Raw genomic sequence first — 21,028 nt, forward strand, 5'->3', positions numbered from 1 at the left:
TAACAACCATGTTACTAACTACTGCAGTGATTCACTTAACTGTGGCAAAAAAGTCATAAAATGGGGCAAAACTCACTTAACAATTGTCTCATTTAGCAACAGAAATTTTGGGCTCAATTGTGGTCATAAGTCAAAGACTACCCATATATTTGTTCCTAGAATTGTAATTATCATTGTTTGGAGTTCTACTGATTAATTGAGGCAAATTGTAGATTTTCCTCTCAGTAATTCAGGGCCAGGTGTTTTTTTTACTAACTTTAAGAGAACTCAACTTAAAAGAGAAATAACTATTTGTATGGTGGTTTGGGTACATAATGTTTCATTTTAGTGTGATTTTGTACTCCTGTTACCAAATTTAGCACATATTATATTATTGTTTGTAATCATTTTTAATGAAACATCATGAAATAAACAGTTTTAATTATCTTCTGAAAATGGAATAATGTGAGATACTGCACAAGATAACTGAAATTGGGGAAGGAATTGGAAATAAATGAAGACAATCCCATTTGTGAATTGAAATACTTTATTGACTATGCAACTGTGCGATGCTCCTATGGATATAAGTCAATATTTCATCTGTACTCATCATACTGTTTCATATAAATATAAGCAACATTGAGCAATATAGAAAAAAAGTAAGAGCAGTAAGAAAACTAAAAGCAGAAGATAAATCTAAGTTTAAAAAAAGTAGTTTTAAATATTTAGGCGATCAAACATTTCCTTTTTTTAGCACAAACATTTGCCTGAATGACCCTCTCCCAAAGAGGGTCTATGTAAATTTCACCACAACCAGTCTCAGTACATCAAATTGTCAGGTGTTAGGGTATGAGTTGTCTTCTCATAAAGACTGTAGGGATATGCAATATATTCCTGCTCTCTGCAGCTATATATCCCAGAAGATCTATATGGATATTCAAAAAGTTGTCAGAACCTGACTGCTCTCTCTGTCCTGCTGGTAGAGTGGTCTCAAGTTCCTCTGGATTTTTAATCAGTTAAGTATTCTTCTTTTCATTCTCATTGTTTTATTGTTTTCCTTGCTTTCAATGTTGGAAGCTACTTTATGGAGATGGATGGCTTCTAGAATGATTGTATGCAGTGGTGGGATTCAAATATGTGAACAACCGGTTCTCTGTGTGGATGCCGCTTCTGGAAGTCCATTCTGGGTCTGGGCAACAAAAAAATAGGTACCAGTTCTGCCAAAGTGGTGCCAACCGGCTGATTCCCACCACTCCTGGGTGTGCAGCTAACGAGTAGGCTGGCTTGGTCGCTCAACAGTGAGAAACTGGTGAAGCGGGCACAGCAGTGCCTGCACTTTCTGCGTCGCATGAGAAAAGCTCATCTTCCTTCCCCTGTTCTGACCACTTTCTACAGGGGAACGATCAAGAGCATCCTTCATACAGCATCACAGTCTGGTTTGGAAGCATCACTGCTTCAGACAGGAAAGCAGTGCAGAGAGTGGTGAGGATGGCTGAAAAGATCATTGGCAGTTCCCTCCCTCCCATCCAGGACATAGCACAGAAGCATTGTTTGAACAGGGTCCGTAAGATTATCTGGGACACTACTCATCCTCTTCACAACCTGTTTTCCTTGTTACCTTCTGGGAGGAGGATTCGTGGTATCCGCAGCAGAACATCCAGATTCAACCATAGTTTCATTCCGTACAGCATTAACCTTGTGAACTCTCAAGCTTCCTCCTTCTGTTATATATTCAAAATGGACAGTATTTAATATTTTATTGTTATGTATATGCAGGGCTTTGTTTGTCATAGAAAGCCCAGAATGGAGTTCTGGCACCTTTTTTTACAAAAAAAGCACTGTGTATATGTAGGGGTGTGGGTCTATACATATGTTGTTTATAGTATGTTTTAGGTGTGTGTCATGTATGTGTTTCACTTTGAGAGCGGGCACCTAAATTTCATTTTTGATGTGTGCCGTTGTGCCCACAGTAAAAAATGACAATAAAGATTATCTTATCTTGTATGAAAGAATTTCAAGTTCAGGATGGCTGTCTCAAATATTTTGATTCATGACAAAGCCTTTTGGAGTTTTACCCCAAATAAAAAAATAAAGTGAGGCATTTTTTTCTAGTGTTACACTATTAAATATAATCAAACCGTGAAACAAGTTCTGGTTGCACTTTTGAACAAGTTAAAAAAATAAAGGGAATTGTGTGTATTATGTTAGATAACCTTAAACGGTGACTTACACAGCTGGAGCAATTCATCAACATCTTCTCTGGATACCATTTGTACATAAACCGTGGTGGCTATGAATCTGAGGATACTATCTGTCATACAACATCATGTTCAGGAAGAGGGTATCATGGAAATGAGTAAGAATTATATAAATTTTTGATTGAAGATATGGAAGTGTGAATAGTACTAGTTATTACATGAATCACCAAATAAATCTTGGATTTGGCTTTCTTAAAATGGAATCAGGGCTGGAACACCAGTATCTCATTTAAGAAGATCTGAATACTGTTTTTTCACTCCTTGGAGCTACGTGCCTTGCTATATCTTACCATTAGGTTCAAAACAGAGGACATAGTTTCCTTATACTCAGTCAAATCATTAGTCCACCTACTCATTCCTGACTACATTGATTGGCAGCAAGTATCTAGTTTTTTTAGACAGGAATATTTTACAGTTGTACTTGAGAATGCCAGGAATGAAACCTGATAATGGAGGGAACAGGTGGAATAGTATTATAAATATACTACACATAAATATAAATGTTATCACTTGCAAAAGCCCACTGTAGTTTTCTTATATCATAAAGCAAAGCTTTGAGAAAATTTATTTTTAAGAAACAAAAAAATATATAAATATGAAATGAGATAAGAATTTTGTTTCCTTCTGAGACGAACATTCAAAGTACATTTTTGTTACAAATGTACAGTCTACATATTTTGCTCTACAATGAAATCATAAGCTTAGTTTTGTTGTCTGAATCAGCCACATATTTCCAAGATGCATTATTTCTTTTAAAAAGTACTGTCCTTCCCATTATATAAATTTATGTATTTGGAGCTTTTATTTTAATCACTATATACAGTATAGTTATTATGACAAACCATAGGAAGATTTCATTTGCAAGAATTTTCCACTATTCCAGAATGTACTTGGTATTTAATTTTCACCATATGAATTTTCTACCTCAGCAAATACTTTTGGAAAGTAGTAACTTTTAGGAAATTGTCATTTTCTCCAATTAGCATGCCAGTACTTGGAGGCTTGCTTCATAATATTCCTGCCTTTTGCTATTCATGTCACAGCTTCTCTGTTCCTACCTAGTTCCATCTCCGAGTTACTGTTTCAGAAATACATAGTGATTTGAAACTGGTGAAGTTGTATGAAAGTCCTTACATTGACTTGCTATTAAATGCCAATTATTATTTTTACCAAAATACTGTATTAAAATTATATCTCTTTACTTTGGCTGTTTTTTTAAGGAGAGGAATATTTCCTATTGATATTGTTATTCCTTTTAAAAGAATGTTAGTTTTTCATGTCTTTGTTCAACTTTCCTGGAATAATTCAAAATAGTTATATTACTACACACACACACATATCACATTTACATTCTGGGTGAAATCAGCCATGACAACTACTACCTGTAATTTCCACTTTTAATTGAAGATGAACTTCAGTTAAATCACAGCATGCATAATTGCAGGCTGCTATCCAAAAGGCATTTGACGTTTCTGGGACAAAACTTACAGATGCCCCTCATCCCCCACCTCCCCCTCCACCCATAGAAGAACGTGAATGTTTCTAATCTCTCATCTTTTATTTTTCTACCAGTTTCTCAATACTGATAATGATCACAAAATGATAATCATGAGGCTAATTGCAGACTAGTGTTGGCTTTCAGGAAATGTTCATTTTCAATTTTTACTTCAAAGTATGGTTAGTTCAGAAGAGTCTGTGCATTTTTACGATGCAAATAGCATAGTGATAGCGGTTTGGTGTTGTTGTTTTTTTGTCCTTTAATAGATCTATGGAAATGCAGGATCTAGCGAGTCCTCATAATCTTGTGGGAAGCAGTGAAGCACCAGGTAGCTCTAAACTGGACAAATCTAATCTTAGCACCACATCCGTTACAACAAATGGAACAGGCGGTGAGTGAAAATCAACCTCTTTTAGTTTAAATCCAGAAAATGCTGTGGCATTTTACAAGATGTAACTGCTTTATGGGGGACAATAATCAGATTCCTGAAAAAGCTGAAAAATTTAAATAAGTATACATTATTTTTTTAAAAAAAATCTGTTAAATATGAGGCAGTAAGAACTATACAAAGATATTTTGTTTGTTTGTTGGTCTATTGAATAGTTCCTTATTGTATCATTTTAAAATATACCCTATGGTCTTCTGAATACCCTAGTATTGCAGATCTAAGCTTTTCTTCCCTTTCATTTCCAGTGTGACACTAATACCTTTCATGTTATTTGTATTGTACATTGGGCTTGTTTTCATATTGTTTGTATTGTAATCCCATTATCCTTTTCCAAATTTGCTACTTAATCTTCACTTCAAATAGGTGAAATTTGTTTGTACACATTCATTCCTTCAAATCCTAAGCCCAGCTTCCTCTTAGCCATCTTCCTCTTGCTACTGACTAGGTACCTGGTTTGGCCTTATATACAGCAACTGCTGGCCATGGCAGGCCTTTTTCCTGAGGCTGCTCCTGCTGTTCTCCAAATAATGTGTCCCATTCTCAACAATGTTTGAGAAGACCTTAGAAGTTCTGAAGTAGAGGCCCAGCCATGGTGGTGGGTGGCTGAGATTGCTAAAGGCCCTGGACTTTCACCTCAGCCCTAGCTCTGCCACTGAGGAGTGCTGCTGTGCAGAGCAGCCAAAAAGGGCAGAGAGAGGGGTTAATTAAATGGATGGAGAAGGTCAAGAGGAGACTGAGGAAACTGTCCCTTATCTTATTGATGCTCTGGGTTCAAAAAGAGAGAGAGAGACAAAGCTGGAAATGGTTTGGATCATGGGGGATCTTCTCTTAACAACTGGTGGGATTTGATTAACGATGGCAATGGGAAGTGTTGTTATTGCTGTTGCTAAGCAATTCAGTTGCATGAAATTTTGTCTAAGGACCACATTGCTTAATAATCTTAATTGCTGTCATAAGGATAGGATTTTAATATGAAAATATCTATTTTATGTACCACTTCCAACAATACGAGCTAAAGAGGTTTATTTTGAGAACTGTGACTCCTGAAAACATGATAGTGAACTCAGGCCATTTTTCATAATATCTAAAAACATATTACGGAAAATAAGTGATTGTTTTAACTTGTGTAAGTCTGTCTGTTTGCCTGAAAGCAACACAGAGATCAAAGCTGCATGTGAGCATATATTCCAACGTTAAGGCAGTGTATTATTTTTTTCCATTTTTTATCCTGAAAATATTTATTTACATTAAGGAGATATTCAGACAATGAAATGCTGTATACCATTTCAATTCTCAGGAGACAACATGACTGTTTTAAACACTGCAGACTGGTTGTTGAGTTGCAGCACTCCTTCTTCTGCAACAAGTATGAGCAATCCTAGCATAATGCATGTGTGTGGTAGGATTGATGATTTATTGTGTTGGGCATCTGATAATTTGCTTTATTGTTTTTGCTTCATAGCTGCATACCCTTCTATTTCTAGAAATCTTTCTATAAATATTGTGCAAAGAAGTTGTAAAAGGCTTTCTGCTGTATTTTACATCAATATATATAAAATAAATTAAAACGAAGAGAAGCAGACACAATTTCAGCCTCCAGTAAAAACAAAACAAAACACATTGTGTATGGAGGAGACCGGACCTGTATACTTCACACAAATCATTATAACATTAATGGGGGTCCAATATAATGCTGCTTACTTGTACCAAAGGTATTTGGAGAAATTTTAAGAGTGCCTGTGAGTTTTTTTGAATCACCAGGCCTGGGAATGTTCTATCCTTAGTTCTGAACAGAGATATAGTTCCCCCGCCTTTTTTTTTTTTACATCACAGCCAATAATTGTGCTGGAAGCACCTTACATGTAGACCACCGCAGTGCATTGTACATGAGGCTGCCCCTGGTGCAGAATGCGATACTCAGAATTATGGATATGCCATGACAGGCCCATGTAACACCTTTGTTTTACGCAGTAGTTACCAGTAGATTTCTGGATGCAATTCAAGGTTCTTTTTATTACCTATAAAGCCCTTCCTGACATAGGGCCTGGTTATCTAAGACACCTTCCATCTTCTGCAGTTTCTGTCCATAAGTATGATCAGAGTTGGCAGGCTCCAGGCTGATGAAACTTGAGAAATGTGTCTGTCTGTCACAGTGTCCGCCCCCTGGACCAAGATTCCCTCTGAGGTCCGTGGTTCCTTACCATGACCATGTTTATAAGAGCCTTAAACCTGGGTCTGTCCTCAGGCTTTGGGTTAGACTAGATCAGGGGTAGACAACCTCGGCTCTTTTATGACTCATGGACTTCAGCTCCCAGAATTCCTGAGCCAGGCTGGCTCAGGAATTCTGGGAGTTGAAGTCCATGAGTCATAAAAGAGCCGAGGTTGCCTACCCCTGGACTAGATGATGGTACTGTGTGTTGTATTATTTTTAGAATGAACGGTCTTTCTTCTTTAGGATGACTGTCATTTTTTTATTTTTACCTTTTTTAATTAATGATTTTATTATATGCCACCAGGGCCATCATGGAATTGGATATCCTTATAAATTTAATAATAAATAAAATAAATATAGTCAAATGTACCTCAGTAAAATCTATAGTAAAAGCAGTTTAAAAATTCCTTCCTCAAATTTTCTGAAAAAGGAAAATAATTCTGAGGAAGAAAAATGATTAATTATGTTGAATTAAGGCACAGTTTTATTTAATCATGTATTATCTGAGTAAAAGCTAGAAATTGAATTGGTAATTTATTCATATCTAACAATCACTTCCTTTCTCTTCTGAACTGCCTATGAAGTAGAGATTGGAATTGCTATTAACAACAACATAGATAATTTGTATTTATGAACCTAAAATTATTTTTTATTTACACTATAGTTTTGAAAAGCAATGCATAATAAATAATCTGTGATTTAAAGTTATCTTTATTAGAGAAAAAAATTATCTAGGCTCTGACATAAATTGCAGTTAGTTAAAATGGAATCAAAAACCATTTTGCTATTTAAGTTTGACTTTATATATTCTGTAAGATTTTACAAACATGAATCTAGGTTAGTAGAGAAACTGTGTGCCATATTATTGATATGCAAAACACATGCTACAGACATGATATGAAAAAATGTCAAATAATTTAAAAAGAAAGGTAAACACCATAAGCATATTATGATTTATGTGGAGATTTTGGGGGTAGAGTTGTTTGAGTCAATTACCTTTTATTCTAAAACAAGGGACTCCAAACTTGGGAAATTTAAGACTTGTGGACTTCAATTCCCAGAATTCTTCAGCCAGCATGCAGGTTTGAAGACCCCTGCTCTAAGATATAGATCAATCTGAAAGAACAAATTTTAGAAATCAAAAGGAGGGTGGGATCAAGAGCCTGAAAGAGAAAAAGGGAAAACCAAAAAATAATCTTGAAAAGCCCTGTTTCTTTGTTAAAGGGATATTTGAAGAATGCAGTGTAAGTAGTTCTAGCTTTCTCCGTTGATCAAAGTCAAATAATAGTCAGTTTAAATGAATAAATGTTAGCATTTTTAATTTTTTAAAAGTAGTGCATGGTTTTAAAGTTGTGGCTCTGTGGCTGAAGGTAATTTTAAGAATCTTACTAATTTTTTTCAGTGTACGTAAAGTTTGACTTATCTCAAATTTATTTACTTTTTGCTTTATTTGGCATGATATATGTAAATATAGAAATACAATCTCACATCTGCCATTCTTTTATACAGTGTCTCTTCTTGCAGTCAAAACAGAGCCTATGAACAGTAATGACTCAACGACAACAACAAGTGGAGATGGATCTCTTGACAATTTTACTGGGTCAGGTAAAACACATAATTTACTCATAATACTGCATGTAGATCTATATCCATAGTTTTTCCAACTATTCTTTACAAAAATAAACTGTTTATATTATCTAATGCCACAGGAAAATATGCTGGCAGTTAAGTTTGTACCACTTTTATTACCCTGCTCAAGAAAGTGCCTATAGATACTATATACAGTATCTATAGATATAATGAATGACAGTAATAGTGCCAAGGAGAAGAATTTAGGAAAAGTGTAATTTTGCCTATTCTGGACAACTTTTTCCAACTATTGTCACAGATTATAATACACTAAAATCAGTTTCTATGCCCTATCTTTGAAATAACAGAATTTAATATTTAAAATCATTTATTTTGTTAAACATAATTAAGGTAAATGTATAAAGTTATTAAAAGTTGCAAATATCATCCAGATAGCAAGAAAGCAGAAGAATTTCTGGATTAAGTTCGTAAAAAGAACTTCATTCATCTAAGAAATATTCTTATGTTTAAAATATAAAGAAATACAAAAACAGTTTCAGGATAATATGGGAATTTGGCTTTACTGTAGTTACAATACATTTATTACACACTGTTTTCAGATTGTTTAGGTTCTAAAATTGTTGAGAGTGGCCAATCATCCTTAATTTATACTTTTCATAATACGTAGAATTGTATACTGTAATGTAATGACTTTTAACTTTTTCAACTACTTACAAAGCCTTCCATATTCTGCTGGGCTTCAAAAGTTATTTAAAATATTTTCAGCATTTTAAAAAAAATACCATTTAAAGTCTATAATATTTAGAGTTTATTTTAAAGTCATATATTAAACAGATTTAGATTCTTTGTAAAAAGAGAGAGAGAAATTGTCAATATACTCAGCGAAAAGTTTGATTTTCTTTAATTGTCAGCCATTCATATATCACATAGTGCTTTTGAAATTAACCGTGTTTCTTGAAATGCCATAAAGATGAAGTGGAAGAGGCTTAATTATGGTTAAATAAATAAATAAAGATATTCAAAGAATTTTGCTCAAGAAACTCCATGATTCTTTGGTTCCTGCCTAAAGTGTGTTTTGCAAAATGATGAGGAATTGCTACCTATCTAAAAAATGCTAAAGGCTGGCATATTGAAATAAGGAAACTACTTTGAAGTAAAAGTATGATTGATTAGACTAAAAGATTTTTCAGGGCTACCTTTTATACAGTGCTTTTATCCTTTTAAAAGTGAATGAAATGCAGATGGCTTAATAAACACACTATGTTAGAGTGCTGATACAGAATGGTTCTGAAAGATTTCATTCATATTTTGGTATATATATTTGGAACACATTTGCCATAGCTAAGACAGTTGGTTAGATGAAAGAGGAACTTGACATTTTTTGGAATGTCCAGACTATGCAATATTCTTGAACGATTTTAATAAACTATGATTATTATCATTTAAGCTTCTGCAGAAAAATACAGCTGCTCTTTGTGTGAGCATGTATGCAATTGATAGTTACCATAATAGTGCATTTTCTATATAAAATTAAATAAATGCGTTACATTCTAAAGAAAAATTAGTACTGCTTTCACTTTCACTTTGTGAAAGTTGTATTTTTGTAGTGGAGATAATAAAATAAATATTGTCAACATAAGCCAGAATCCATTGCCCTAGCTAAGACTAAGAACAACACTCTTAATGAAAATCCAAAGAAATATGGAAATATTTCCATGAATCATTTCAACAATATTAGCAGGGTGATGAGATGTGTCAAACTGATCAGTGACAAAAAACAGTGCTGCAGACCCAAAATGAGCAGACTCTATGATCCCACACTGCTTTTATCATTTTGATTTGAGTAACACCAGCTTGTAGAGACCCATGCTTCATTTTCTTTATTTTAAACTAATTTTCTTTGGAACATATAGTTCTGTCAAATTCAGGACAAGATCTTTCGAATCTGAGTTCAGTGTGAAAAGTTCATGATATTGTCTGGGAAGTTATTGTTAAAATTGTATTGGATTAATAAAGTCACGTGTAAATTTAAGCAATTCCATTTTGTGGCCCCATTATTTTAGCCCTCCAAAAATTTATTATTTATTTATTTATTAGATTTATATACCGCCCCTCTCCAAGGACTCGGGGCGGTGTACAGGGCAATTAAAACGCTAACAACACACAAGGTATAAAAATTAAAATAAGATTAAATCAATAGCCCTAAGTAATAAATACATTCTAAAATTTAAAATTTTTAAAATTTAAACTCTAAAACCCAATCCCTCAGTCTAGGCCGGCCTGTTCAAACAACCAAGTCTTCAGGTCGCGGCAAAATGAGCGAAGGTCGGGAGCCATCAGGAGCTCAACTGGAAGCTGATTCCAGAGGGCAGGCGTGCCCACAGAGAATGCTCTCCCCCTGAGAGCCGCCAGTCGACATTCCCTGACCGATGGCACCCTGAGGAGGCCCTCTCTGTGGGAGCGCACAGGGCGATGGGAAGTTAACGCCGGCAAGAGGTGCTCCCGTAAATAACCCGGACCCATGCCATTTAGGGCTTTATAGGTCATCACCAGCACCTTGAATCTCACTCGGAAGACAACTGGAAGCCAATGCAGCTCGCAGAGCAGAGGTGTTACATGAGAGTATCGGGAGACCCCCATCACAACTCGCGTGGCTGCATTCTGCACCAGCTGGAGCCTCCGAGTGGTATTCAAGGGCAGCCCCATGTAGAAAGCGTTGCAGTAGTCTATCCGAGAGGTCACGAGCGCATGAGTGACTGTGCGTAGGGCATCCTGGTCCAAATAGGGCCGCAACTGGTGCACCAGGCGAACCTGGGCAAAAGCCCCCCTAGTCACAGCTCCTATATGATCTTCAAAATTGAGCTGTGAATCAAGGAGGACACCCAAGTTGTGAGCCTTATCTACGGGGGGTAACACCTCACCCCATATAGATAAACAGCCTGTTCCTCCCCATCCAGACCCTCACCACCTCCAGGCAACAGGACATCACAGAGAGGGCATCACTGAGTTGAACTGGGGTGGAAATAAAAAGCTGGGTATCATCAGCGTACTGATGATACCCCACCCCAAAACCACAAATGATCTCGCCCAGCGGCTTCATATAGATGTTGAACAGGAGAGGCGAGAGGACTGACCCCTGAGGGACTCCACAAATGTGAGGCCTCGAGGCCGACCTCTGTCCCCCTGTCAACACCGACTGCAAACGACCCAGAAGGTAGGAGGAGAACCACTGTAAGACCACTCCCACCCACTCCCAACCCCCTGAGGCGCCGCAGTAAGATACCATGGTCGATGGTATCAAAAGCCGCTGAGAGGTCTAATAGGACTAGGACAGAGAAGCAACCCCTGTCCCGAGCCCACCAGAGATCATTCACCAGTGCGACCAATGCCGTCTCCGTGCTGTACCCGGGCCTAAAGCCCGATTGGTAGGGGTCCAGATAATCCGCTTCCTCCAGGAACAGAGGAAGCTGATGAGCCACCACACTCTCAACAACCTTTGCTAAAAAGCGAAGGTTGGAGACCGGACGATAGTTATTCAAAATAGCTGGGTCCAGGGCAGGCTTCTTGAGGAGGGGCCTCACCACCACCTCCTTCAAGGAGGCGGGGAAGCTGCCCTCTCTCAAAGAAGCAGTTATTACTGCCTGGAGCCAGCCTCGTGTCCCCTCCCGCGCTGCATAAACCAGCCAGTAGGGGCACGGGTCCAGTAAACAAGTGGTGGAACTCAGCTTCCCCATGATCCTGTCCACTTCTTCCGGAGTCACAGGATCAAATTCTTCCCAAATAATATTCCCAATACCGCTCGATTCCCCATCGTCAGAGACTGCCCAGTCAGAGTCCAATCCGGCCTGAATCTGAGCGATTTTATCCGCCAGATATTGACTAAATTCCTCGGCATGACCCTGCAGGGGCTCCTCCCTCACCTCCTGATTCAGGAGGGAGCGAGTCACCCCAAACAGGGCGGCCGGGCAATTATTTGCGGACGTGATGAGGGCAGCAAAGTAATTGGACTTCGCTGCTTCCATCGCTGCGAGATAAGACCTCGTGAAGGTTCTTAGTTGCAATCGATCAGACTCAGACCAACTGGACCTCCAACAGCTCTCTAGGCTCCGTCTCCGACACTTCATTTCCCGAAGCTCCATGGAGAACCATGGTGCCTGCCGGGATCTGCGCCGGGTCAGGGGTTGCATGGGAACAACACCGTCGAGTATCTCCGTGGCCGCCCTTTCCCAGGCTTCCACTAAGGCATCGACCGGGCTGTGAGCGAAGATGGCAGGCACAGATCCAAGCGCCTCCTGGAACCATTCAGGGTCCATTAGGCACCTGGGACGGAACCACCTGGTCAGTTCCATAACCCCGTGACAGGGGGGGCAAAGCGGAAGGCCAGCCGCAGGAGGTGATGATTGGTCCATGACAGGGGAGTAATAAATGGAGATCCCCCTCCCAGATCATCAAGCCACCGTCCAGATAGAAAAATAAGATCGAGTGTGTGACCCCCCCCATGAGTCAGGCCCTGAATACTTGCAGAAACTGATGTAAAAAATCACTTTTAAACAGTTGAAAACACATTTAACAGAAATCACATACTTATTGAACTCATTGCAATAAATGCAGTGTTCTGCTTATACCCCATAATGCATATTATACTGTTTTCTGAGAAGTTGTCCTATTAACATGAATGAATTTATTCTACATGGCATCATATGAATATTTGAACATATAAGTCAGGAATGCTATGTACATCAAATTTTACACTGGAGTAACTAGATAACAATCATTTCCCCCCCTGTTGTCCACCTATAAAATTCACACATCTGGAGAGTGCCAGGATAGAATAAAAACCTGTTGGCATTGCTGTTGTGCGGATATATAACATTATATTGTGCATGGTAATTATTATGTCTACTGTCCCCACTGCTCTTAAATCTGGGGTCTGGTTTGGGTGGGTTTGACTTAGCCAGACTTAGCCTCTTTCATTTTGCCGACTTTTATTCCCATTTGCTTTGCCTATTCCTTGTTATTCCTTATTCCATGTTAATTTTCTGAAACAAAATAGGATATGAGGTAGAAGTCTCCAATAACTAAGCAGAGGTGAAAACTGAATACCCAACTGGTTTGAGTATAAAGGCTTTCTAATAAAACAAATCTGTAAAGGAGTATTCATTAGCATGGCAAATAACTGCACAGAAATTATATTCCATAAAACATAAATGCTTGATTTTTCCCCCAAATTTTAGTAAAGATTTATTTCCATAAAATATCTTACATTCAAGCTTTTCATTGGTAATCTTAGCACAAGTTTCATATGACTAAATTTATTTATTTATTTATAGGACTTATATGGCTGCCTATCTTATAGAATGACTTTAGACAGCTCATAAATATCCTTTCCCTCCAGGCACCAGACCTACCATTCTCACAACTCAACCCCATTCTTGGGTGGGGGGGGAAGGCAGGTCTTCACAGTCATCTGGGAGGCTAAGAGAGTAGGGATCCCTCTAATCTCAGAAGGAAGGCTGTTCCAAAGGACTAGAGTGGTCATCAGGAAAGTCTCCAAGGTCTCATCCATTAGGATGGGCAAGAAGAAAAGGTGGGCCCACAAGTAACCTGGCTATATGCTATACAGGGTTTTAAAGATGACAATTAGCACCGTGAATTGCACCCAGGAAGCAACTGGAAGCTAGCAGTCGTCTTACTCAGGTGAACCACAGGAGACCTTTGCTGTGCATGCCGGACAGATTGCAGCTATGTGACTTTCAAGGACAGCCCCATGTACAACACATTTCAGTAATCCAGACAGGAGCTGACAATGGCATGGCCTCCCAGTCCAGGAATAGTACTTGAAAAGTATTTATTTTATCTTGATAAAAACCTATTCTCCTTAAATGTATCTGCCAGACTAAATATGATCATAAAAAGTTAGACACTATATAGATTAGTTATTTGTTTCCAGGTAAAAATTGTGAAGAATAACACAATGCAACCAATTTTATTTAGAACATTCAAAAAATGTAAGCCTTTTTAATAACCTTAACAGCTGATATATTGAACATTGTAAACGCTTTCTATTTTACAGTGATAACAAGCAGTGGCTACAGTCCAAGATCATCACATCAATACTCACCGCAGTTATATCCCTCCAAGTTAGTGTGCATGTATATCCTAATATCTTATTTGTATATCAGTTTCTGCAAGTATTTAAATTTAGGAACTACATTGGGTTTGTATAAAATGCAATGTTATATGGAGATTTACACTTTGGCTTGGTTTAAACTCATTTCTTCTTAGGTTAAGTGCATGTTAGGGTGATTTATTTATATGAAAAAACAAAGTTTTAAAATTCTGAGTTATGTTGTTGGCATGATTATTTTCTGAATTTGTATATTCCAATCATCACTAGTACAACTATCCAGAAAGCACACATAGGAGGAGGATGAAATCCTCCTGATTGAATCTGGGGCACGTAGACTAGGGGAAGTAATGGTGACAAGAATGGCATCATATTATATGTCTCTAAATCTGGTTATGGTTAGGCATAGCCATCTATTAATCTTATTTTTATATCTTTGCATTGGATAATAGTTGTAAAAGATTTTGAGTTTCATGTGTAAATAAACCACTCATACATCAATTTCCTCACTATTTAAGTTCATAGTAAAACCATTGGTATTCGCCAGGATATTTAACATCTAAGGACTATTTTTTAGAACTTACAGTCTTTTTTATATTATTTTATGTACTTTATTGTTTTTATGTGTCTGTACTATATTTATAGGACTGTTAATCCTGTATTGCATTTGTTGGTAATTTCATTGATACATTAACATACCTAATACAATAGATTACAACTTATAATTAAATTACCTAATTTAGTTTCATTTATTTTTCATTCATCTCATTTTTCCTGACAAACATAGCTATGTTAGTCTTTGATGCATTAATTGTCAGAACTATATCCTTTGCTGTGTCCTGCAGTCTATCTAGCATTTACTGTAAGTCGTTCAGTTTCTTGGCTAGTAGAACAACACCATCTCCATACAGATGTACTTCCATATTATGTCCCCAATCAACACACCCCTAACATCACTATAGCCATTCTTTCTACATTAAATTTTTAAATACCTAAACCAAATATTTGTTCTACTCAGTGTTGAGTATTTGTTGTGCACCCCATGAATTATTTCAATCATATATTATTAATACCACATTGAACAACCCAGCCTTCAACTCCATATTTGGGTAATAAACTCCAAAATTCAAACCTTTACACGTTATCGTATTTTTTCTATATCAACAAACATTCAGTAAACTTTGCTTATCTAATTTAAACTCAGTAGGCTGGATTAATCAAGATTCTTTCAATTGCCAAGCATGGATGCAGCTTTGCCCACAATTTAAACATAAACTCTCCTTAAGCAAATCCACATATATTTTGAAATACTTCTTAACATCAACACTTGCACGCTAGTCTTAGCCTTTACCATTTATTAAAACACATGTTTGTCATTTTTTCCCTTCAGTCATTAATATTAAATTATACATTTCAATTCCAACATTTGATATATTATTGTAAATTTCCTGCAATTGTCAAAAATACTCTTGGTAGCATTCCTTCACTTCAGTTACATTCCTAGTTCTTTCCTTTTACAGTCTAAAGCCTCATGCCCACAGTCAAAACAGTAATCCCAACTTATAAAAACAGTAGAGCTTGCCTAATCTTGTTCCAAACACCAGAGAGAACAGCCATGTCTTCAGTGCCTTATGAAAATCTAATAGGGTCTGGATTTCTTGAGGGATGCTGTTCCACATGGCAGGTGCTGTCACAGAAAAATCATAACTACTGGGTTCAATAAGATGCAATTGTTTTTTAGAAGGGATCTGGAGCATGCCCTCATTGCTAGACTTGATGGGAGGTGGAAGACAGCCAGACCCACAAATAATCTGGCTGTATTCCATGTATGGTTTTATAGGTGATAACCAGCATTCTGAATTGCACGTAGAAGCCCACTGGAACCCAATGCAATTTGCAGAGAAATAGTGTTATATGGGTATAATGAAAAATGCCAAAAGCTGCCCATACCAGTGCATTTTGGACTAACTGCAGCTTCCAAGTGCTCTTCAAGTGCTACCCCATGTAGAACATGTGAAAATAATCCACTGGTAGATGACTAAAGCATGACTGCTTGAATCAACAATCTAGGTGTTATCTTATGTGACTGATAGTTTTTCTCCCATTTCCTGCTGTTTAGGCCCTATCCACATATTCTTTCTACACCAGCAGCTCAAACAATGTCAGCCTATGCCAGTCAGACCCAGTATTCAGGAATGCAGCAACCAGCAGTGTATACAGCCTACTCACAGACTGGGCAACCTTACAGCTTACCTGCTTACGGTATTTGACTTCCCATTGTTCTTTATTTTCTGATGAATGTGTTTGGCATCATGGAATTTCTATGTTTCCTCTCCCCGCTCCATTGAAAGAATCAACTGAATATTAAGTTTTTACACAGATTTGGGTGTAATGTTGCCGGGCATCAAGACAGAGAGTGGACTTTCACAAACACAATCACCACTGCAGACTGGGTGTCTTAGTTACAGCCCAGGGTTCTCCACACCACAGCCAGGCCAAGCACCATATTCATACCAAATGCCAGGTAAGTAATTCCTTATTGTTTTTTAAATTTTTTAAGATTCATACAATTCTTACATAAACAGTAAGTGTGGTGAGTAAAATTTATTACCTGTCCGAGTCTTCCATTTCTTTTAAAAAAGAAAAGTATAATGATCTGAAATTTTAGTTAAATATTTTGGTTGATATTTTTATACATTTGATGTAACTTACTCAAAAAATTATGGAAGAGTTATCAAAATTATTAGAAATGATCACAGATAGTGTTCACTGATAATAATAATAAATCATACTATTAATATGAAAAGATTGATAATAAGAATAATAGTGGGAACAATTGTAATTAAAGCCTATATGAAAAAGCTTTTGAGAATCCATATCTTGAGCATATCTCTGTATAATTTGTGCACCTTTTAAAGTTCTTAGTCGGAAATACCATGCACAAAATTAATATTTGTAATATTTATGACTTTTATGTTTATGTGCCAGCTGTGATTGTTTTTTAAATTTAAACTCTATTCATTGTCCCAAAACATTCGATAATAAAATGGTGGCAGGTTTATTGAGGCTGTAAAATGAATAAAAAGATTTGTTCACTCAAATTATAGAGTCTCCCATCTCATTTTTATGCGTAATAGGCAGCTTACAATAAAACAAATAAAAACACAAAATACATAATGTGAAACAAAAGTAAAAACACGGAGCAGCCAGGCATGAGCAGTCATCCTTGCAACAAGGAGATGAGCTCTAACCCACACCTACCCAGCTCAATACCAGGTTTTCGCCACCTTACAAAAGGCCAACAAGGATGAGGCCAATCTAATTTCAGGGGGAACTAAACAAAAGCTCCTCTTCTGGGCCCTGCCAGCTGACACTCCCTAGCTGATGGTACCCAGAGTATGTCCTTTCTGCCCAATCAGATAGGACTGGTAGAAACAACTTGGGAGAGATGGACCCATAAGTAGAATAGAATAGAATAATAGAGTTTGAAGGGACCTTGGAGGACTTATAGTCCAACTTACTGCTCAGGCAGGAACCCCTATATCATTTCAGACCAATGGTTGTCCAATCTCTTCTCAAAAACTTTGAGTGCTGGAGCATTCAAAACTTCTGGAGGCAAGTTGTTCCACTGATTAATTGTTCTAACTGTGAGGAAATTTCTTTAGTTCTAGGTTGCTTCTTTCCTTGATTAGTTTCCATCCATTGCCTCTTGTCCTGTCCTCAGGTGCTTTGGAGAATAGCTTGACTGCCTTTTCTTTGTGGCAACCCCTGAGATATTGGAACACTGACATCATGTCACCCCTCGTCCTTCTCTTCATTAAAATAGACATGCCCAATTCCAGCAACCATTCTTTATATGTTTCAGCCAGTCCCCTGATCATCTTTGTTACTCTTCTCTGCACTCTTTCTAGAGTCTCAACAAGTAACCCAGTCCTATGCCATAAAGGACCTTAAAGAAAACCAAAGTACTTATGAAGCAGTGGTTCACACGTGCTAAGTAACTGGCAGCAGTGACTGCCTCCGCCAGCACACTTTACACCAATTGAACCTTCGAAATACTCTTCAGGGAGTAATTTGCAACACATTGCAACACAAGCTGCATTATAGTAGTACAATTTGCATGTCACAAAGGTTACCAGATGTATTCAAGGCTGAGTTTGGAGAAGATTTTCCAGAGTTTGTAATATGTGATATGCCTGGTTCAGGATTCACAATACAATTTTCGTATGTTCACACACACACACAAACACACACAAAAACAACCCCAAAGTCTAAGCAACTCTGAAGAGACAGGTTTCCAAAAGCAATAAAATGGGATTCTACGCAACCCAAGACAGCAGGCTTCTTAGCCTTAGTTGTTAAATATTTAAAGAGATCTTTTTGCTGTCCTCACTGTGATTCTACTCCTTAACTATTTATGTTGAAATGTTGGAGAGTTATGAGCTACTTTCTGTTTGATAATGATATGGCCATCTTAAATATGGTCACTTCGTGGACTAGAAGTTCTTATAATTTGTAATTAAAAAATTACATTAAGTATCTTGTCTTCCCCAAACCATTATCAATATATGAATGAAGGCAAATATACATGTCCCAGGATAATAGCTAGAGAGAAGTTCCCTTAAGTTCCCTTTCCCTGAAGGAAAAGACTGGAGATCAAGAAAGGAAAAGCTTTTGAAACTTGAGTAAATTTGCTGATACGTAAATGTCTGTTTTAGTGTTCCTGTGAAACTTGCTAGCAAGCTATTTATGAAAGGTGGATAAATGGAATATATAGAAACAATTTAAAACATTATTGACAGCTTGTTCAATTTGTAAATGTTTTCTTTAGAAACAATACTATACTATGCTATAGTTAAGCATATCAAATTTTCTTTTAAAAAGTTTTTAAGCTGTGAGATAAGTGCATATTTTAATTATATACTCTTAATTTTCAACTGAAATTTTAATTTCTCATTTGTATGAATTTTGAATAATGTATTGCTAAGGTCTTACAGTGAATTGTTCTTTTAACTCTAGGTTCTAGTTTTACACCATCCTCCACTATTTATGCAAATAATTCAGTATCAAATTCTACAAACTTCAATAGCTCACAACAGGTATGAATTTTTTTGTCTATAAAGCACAAACTATTATAAAGTTGATTTGGCAATTTATTTGGACAAGACTGTTATCCTATTTCTATTTTTAGGTTAAAAATGATGTAGTTTTAAAGGTATTAGTCTTCATTAAAATATTGTTTGCAATGTTCTAGGATTATCCATCATATGCAGCTTTCAGCCAAAATCAATATCCACAGTATTATTCAGCATCAACATATGGAGCATACATGACATCAAATAATACCACAGATGGTACCTCTTCGTCCTCATCAACATACCAGCTACAAGAATCTCTTCCAGGTCTTACTAGCCAACCAGGTACTATTTCATTGATTTTGTGTTGCAGTCATTTAAAATCACGGATATAGGTACATATTAACATTAATTGTAGCTAAGTGTGCTCGAAAACAGATTCCATTAGTATAAATTTGACATCCAAGGAATCAAATTTCATCCAGTCCTACTCAACAAACATCCATTAAACATTAGTAAAGACTTTACTACCACTTAGTCCAACTATTCCCAGAAAGATATCAAAAGATAAAGGGTTTGGGGGTAAGTTTCTGGGGACAACAAAAAGAAGAAAACAGCACATTAATCATCCTTGCCAAAGTCCTAGGTGACAAGATATCTTTTCAGGGACCTTCAAAATGCCAGAAGTGTGGGAACTAGTCAAATCTTGGGGAAATTGAGCAATCCCATGCAGAACACATTGAAGTAGTCAAGCATGAGGTGACCAGAGCTTGAGTGGCTATCTGAAGTGTCCCCTGCCCCAATCTATGAAAAGGTACAGATGAAGCAGGACAAAGGTCTTCCTATATACAGTTATTTTCAAGTAGGAGCCATGAGTCCAGAAAACTCCCAAACTTTGCATTACCATTGAATGGAAGTGCCACCTCATTCAAGATCAAAGGTGGAATATCTTCAGATCTGGACATTCTTAATACCCACAGCCATTCCATTTTGAGAAGAACTTCTGACTTAATATTATCTCAAAGATTTGTATCCAGAAATGTACCATATAATCGTTTTGTAGCTGCTGCTGCTACTCATAAACTCAAATGTATTTTACCCTGCTAGTTTCCAGATCTTCTGTTAATAGCATGTAAAGCTCACAGAAGATAGCATCACCTGGGGAAGAACTCATCAAATAGAATACAAAGTCAGGGAATCTTAATCTGCAATCTTCACTTCAGAAAAGTGTTACTGCTGAACTGCCTGCATTCTCCCTGTCTTAGACTGTAAGCTTAAAAAGTAAGGTTACTCATAGGTAGAAATCATTTACTGTGTTGTGGTAGACATTTTCAATCTGGATACTTTGTCTATTTCTGCACAATAGCGTTTATGTTTCATTAATTTCCCTTACTCTAAAAACTATTTCTTGGTGGCCTTCACATCTGCTCCTAGAGTTTCAGAGATGAGAGTTCCTTTGGTAAACAAGTATTTGGGCATGTTCCACTTAGTGCTTGACCTTTATGAGGTAGGTATTGCATAATATTCAAAAGATGGAATGTTAAAGGGCCTCTATCCTGGGACAGAATTGTACATCCCATAGATTGATTTATTTAATTTTGTTTCTAATTTTAAAAAATAGTCTGCTCAGATATGAGATTACACAGCAAGATTATACAGAAATACCTAAGATATCCTCTATCTCTTGCCTTTCCATTTGTTTACTCAATCTTTGTAATTTGGCAAATACTCATAGTTAAAGAAGGTGAGGAATCTCAGTAAGCAGATTATTTTCATTCCTCTTGAATTATTAGGGATTTACAGATAATCCAAATTGCCTATTCAAAGCTTTAGGAGTACCT

At 37.1% G+C, this 21,028-nt stretch overlaps 1 protein-coding gene across 4 annotated transcripts in view; it reads left to right on the forward strand.

The window, feature by feature from the left end:
- EYA4 (EYA transcriptional coactivator and phosphatase 4) overlaps window positions 1-21,028 on the forward strand; it is a 112,767-nt gene that overhangs the window by 59,317 nt on the left and 32,422 nt on the right. For 2 of the 4 annotated variants that reach the window (XM_081346354.1, XM_081346355.1), the window contains exons 4-11: window positions 4,002-4,126; window positions 5,481-5,549; window positions 7,905-8,000; window positions 14,059-14,125; window positions 16,232-16,374; window positions 16,493-16,636; window positions 19,132-19,211; window positions 19,367-19,532. In XM_081346354.1, the coding sequence (XP_081202480.1) occupies window positions 4,002-4,126; window positions 5,481-5,549; window positions 7,905-8,000; window positions 14,059-14,125; window positions 16,232-16,374; window positions 16,493-16,636; window positions 19,132-19,211; window positions 19,367-19,532 (890 nt within the window). The remainder of the gene's footprint in view (window positions 1-4,001; window positions 4,127-5,480; window positions 5,550-7,904; window positions 8,001-14,058; window positions 14,126-16,231; window positions 16,375-16,492; window positions 16,637-19,131; window positions 19,212-19,366; window positions 19,533-21,028) is intronic. The other 2 variants (XM_081346356.1, XM_081346357.1) reach the window with 2 other exon arrangements.

This window comes from Vipera berus, assembly GCF_964194415.1.
Source record: "Vipera berus genome assembly, chromosome: 1".
In the NCBI taxonomy this organism is placed as follows: Eukaryota; Metazoa; Chordata; class Lepidosauria; order Squamata; family Viperidae; genus Vipera; species Vipera berus.